At 53.6% G+C, this 2,500-nt stretch overlaps 2 protein-coding genes across 2 annotated transcripts in view; one reads left to right on the forward strand and one right to left on the reverse strand.

Annotated features, from left to right (window-relative positions):
- PTSG_01222 (RNA polymerase subunit) overlaps window positions 1-1,018 on the forward strand; it is a 1,215-nt gene extending 197 nt beyond the window's left edge. Inside the window, exons 2-4 of the mRNA XM_004997138.1 lie at window positions 189-281; window positions 461-527; window positions 755-1,018. Of these exons, the coding sequence (XP_004997195.1) occupies window positions 189-281; window positions 461-527; window positions 755-952 (358 nt within the window). The 3' untranslated portion in view covers window positions 953-1,018. The remainder of the gene's footprint in view (window positions 1-188; window positions 282-460; window positions 528-754) is intronic.
- A 336-nt stretch (window positions 1,019-1,354) lies between these two features.
- Window positions 1,355-2,500, reverse strand: part of PTSG_01223 (uncharacterized protein) — a 4,660-nt gene continuing 3,514 nt past the window's right edge. The window contains exons 12-13 of the mRNA XM_004997139.1: window positions 2,300-2,366; window positions 1,355-1,996 (exon numbers count right to left, since the gene is read on the reverse strand). Coding sequence (XP_004997196.1) covers window positions 1,786-1,996; window positions 2,300-2,366 — 278 coding nt within the window. The 3' untranslated portion in view covers window positions 1,355-1,785. The remainder of the gene's footprint in view (window positions 1,997-2,299; window positions 2,367-2,500) is intronic.

Here is a 2,500-nt window from a genome sequence, read left to right on the forward strand (position 1 = left end):
ACTGGGTGGGTGGTGACCAGCGCCGGGGGAGGGGGAAGGGAGGGGAAGGGTGGCGCTTAGTCACACATGCAGGGACGAGCGTGGCTGGTGTGGTTTGGTGGCTGAATCTGTCGCGGAATGTGCATGGTTGTGTAGATGCGTTTGAACACGTGCTCAGTCAGCGGTCCTAATGGCGTGTAACTTGGCAGGGTCTCAAGGATCGTGTGCGAAGCCTTCATGACCGGCTTCGAGCTCATCCTCGACCTCAACACACAGCTCTACCCCATGGAGCTCGATGAACAGTGCGTTGCGTGTGTGTCTGTGTGTCTGTGTGTGTATGCTTGTACGTGCACGTGCGTCGTGTATGCTTGTGCGTCGTTTGTATGTGTGTACCTGCATGCGCATAGATACACGGGCGTCCACCTTCAACTGCCATTCTCAACCACTCCACCAACACACACACATATACACACTGCTGCAGGTTTTCGCTATGCCTTGCGCGGAGCTTGGATGACGAGGCTGCGCCCAGCTCAGGCACATACGTACAGGTGCGTTGCAACCAAGCTGTGTTGCACGTGCGTGTGCGTATGCGTTTGTGTGTATGCTCGTGTGTGTATGCTCGTGTGTGTGTGTGCATGTTCTCGTGTGAGTGTGTGTGCGTGTATGCGTGCTGCATTTCGTGACCAGTAATTGGATGAGGCTTGGATCCCAGTGCCCGTGTACGTTTGTCCTTCTGCATGTCACCGTATTTCCCCATCCTCCATCCACCTCACAGAACCGCGAGTCATCGCTGGCGGACAGCTTCGACTATGTGATGCACGGGACCATCTACCGTGTGGAGGAGAAGGAAGGGCAGGTGGCCGTGTACGCGTCATATGGTGGCATGCTCATGCGTCTCAAGGGCAACCGCAGCGCGCTCATGAAGCCAGGCCTCGAGCTCGACTCAAGCCTCTACCTCCTCATTCGCAAGTAGCCGCAACTCCCCGCGTGTCTCCCGCCTGTCATCGCGTATTTGTGTGTGTGTGTGTGTGTGTGTGTGTGTGTGTGTGTGTGTGTGTGTGTGTGTGTGTGTGTGTGTTGCTGTTGTCGCAGTATGTCTGAAGTTGTGCAAATGTTGTTTGTTGTTGTTTTGTTGCGTGAACGTGCGTGTCGTGTGATGATGTGTCAAGGTTTGCAAACACCTTGTTGTCAGTGTATGTGCGCAGTGTGCGCAGTGTGCGCAGTGTGCGCGCGCGAGTGTTGGTGTGAGGTAGTGTCCAGTCTCACGAACGTTTCTGCTTTTGGCAAGGACGACAGAGTGCGTGGCTTTGGTTGGTGTTCTTGTTGTATGTTCATGTACGCTGTTCTGGTTGGCGCACTGCTTTCTTCTTGCTTGCTCGTTGATTAACCGTTTACACCGCATTAGAAAACACCCGCGACAACACATCACGCGTCGCCAAGGAACAAACGCAACGGGCAGAGTGCACACGCGCCACGTGTGAAGTAAAGTCATCACAACCCATGAACAAAACAAGATTGATGGAAGAGAGTGCAAGGAGAGAGCATGGAGAGAGCAAGGCAAGAGCAAGGAGAGAGAAGGAAAGAGGTCAATTGGAGAGGGGTGCGTGGGTAGAGCCAATGAAGAGGAGTCGCCACCCCCCCCCACCATCATGCGACACACAGATGCAAACAGATGCAAACAGACGAAGACAATACGGGCAGGGCACATAGGAAAAATAGTCGGAGCAGAGGACACGAGACAAGACACAGACACAGACACAGACACAGACACAGAGCATACACAGACACACACAGACAAGAGGACGATCAGAGGTCGCTCAGCTGCTGGCCAAGTTCCCCTATCCTGCTCTTGCAATACGCCGTCACATCACGCGAGAAGTCCCACACCCGCAGCGTGTCGTCTTGGGAGCTGCTCACAATCTTGAACGCATCAAACTGCACGCGGAACACGCGGTTGTCGTGTCCCTCCAATCGCGGCGCAGGCTCGCCCGTCTGGAAGTTCCACACGCGCACCGTCCTTGATGATGATGATGATGATGATGATGATGATGATGATGATGATGATGATGATGATGATGATGATGATGATGATGATGATGATAATGATGATGATGATGATGATGTTGATGATGAAGTTTGGGGAGAACAAAGGTGTTAGTGAGTGAAGTGAGCACAAAGGGAGAAAGTAGCACGTGGACCAGAGGAGCAGTGGTGAGACGGTGCTCTTGCAGGCAGCGGCGGCGGTGTTGGTTGTGCGGGCGTAACAATCATTTGCAACTGGAAACTGTGGCACTCCAACATCACGTGTGTGAGGACGCACCCATCGTAGGATCCAGACACGATGAATCTGTCGTCGAACCGCACACAGCGCACCAGCGATGTGTGGCCTGGGCACGCACATGAAACAAGCACATACAAGACACAAGCGAACACATTTGACACCAAAGTGCATGTGAGAAAATGAGAGAAGATGACGGCCGTGGCAGCGGGGGATGGTGCATGCAGGCAAAAATTACAAGCG

Source organism: Salpingoeca rosetta (assembly GCF_000188695.1).
Source record: "Salpingoeca rosetta unplaced genomic scaffold supercont1.4, whole genome shotgun sequence".
NCBI lineage: Eukaryota > Choanoflagellata > Craspedida > Salpingoecidae > Salpingoeca > Salpingoeca rosetta.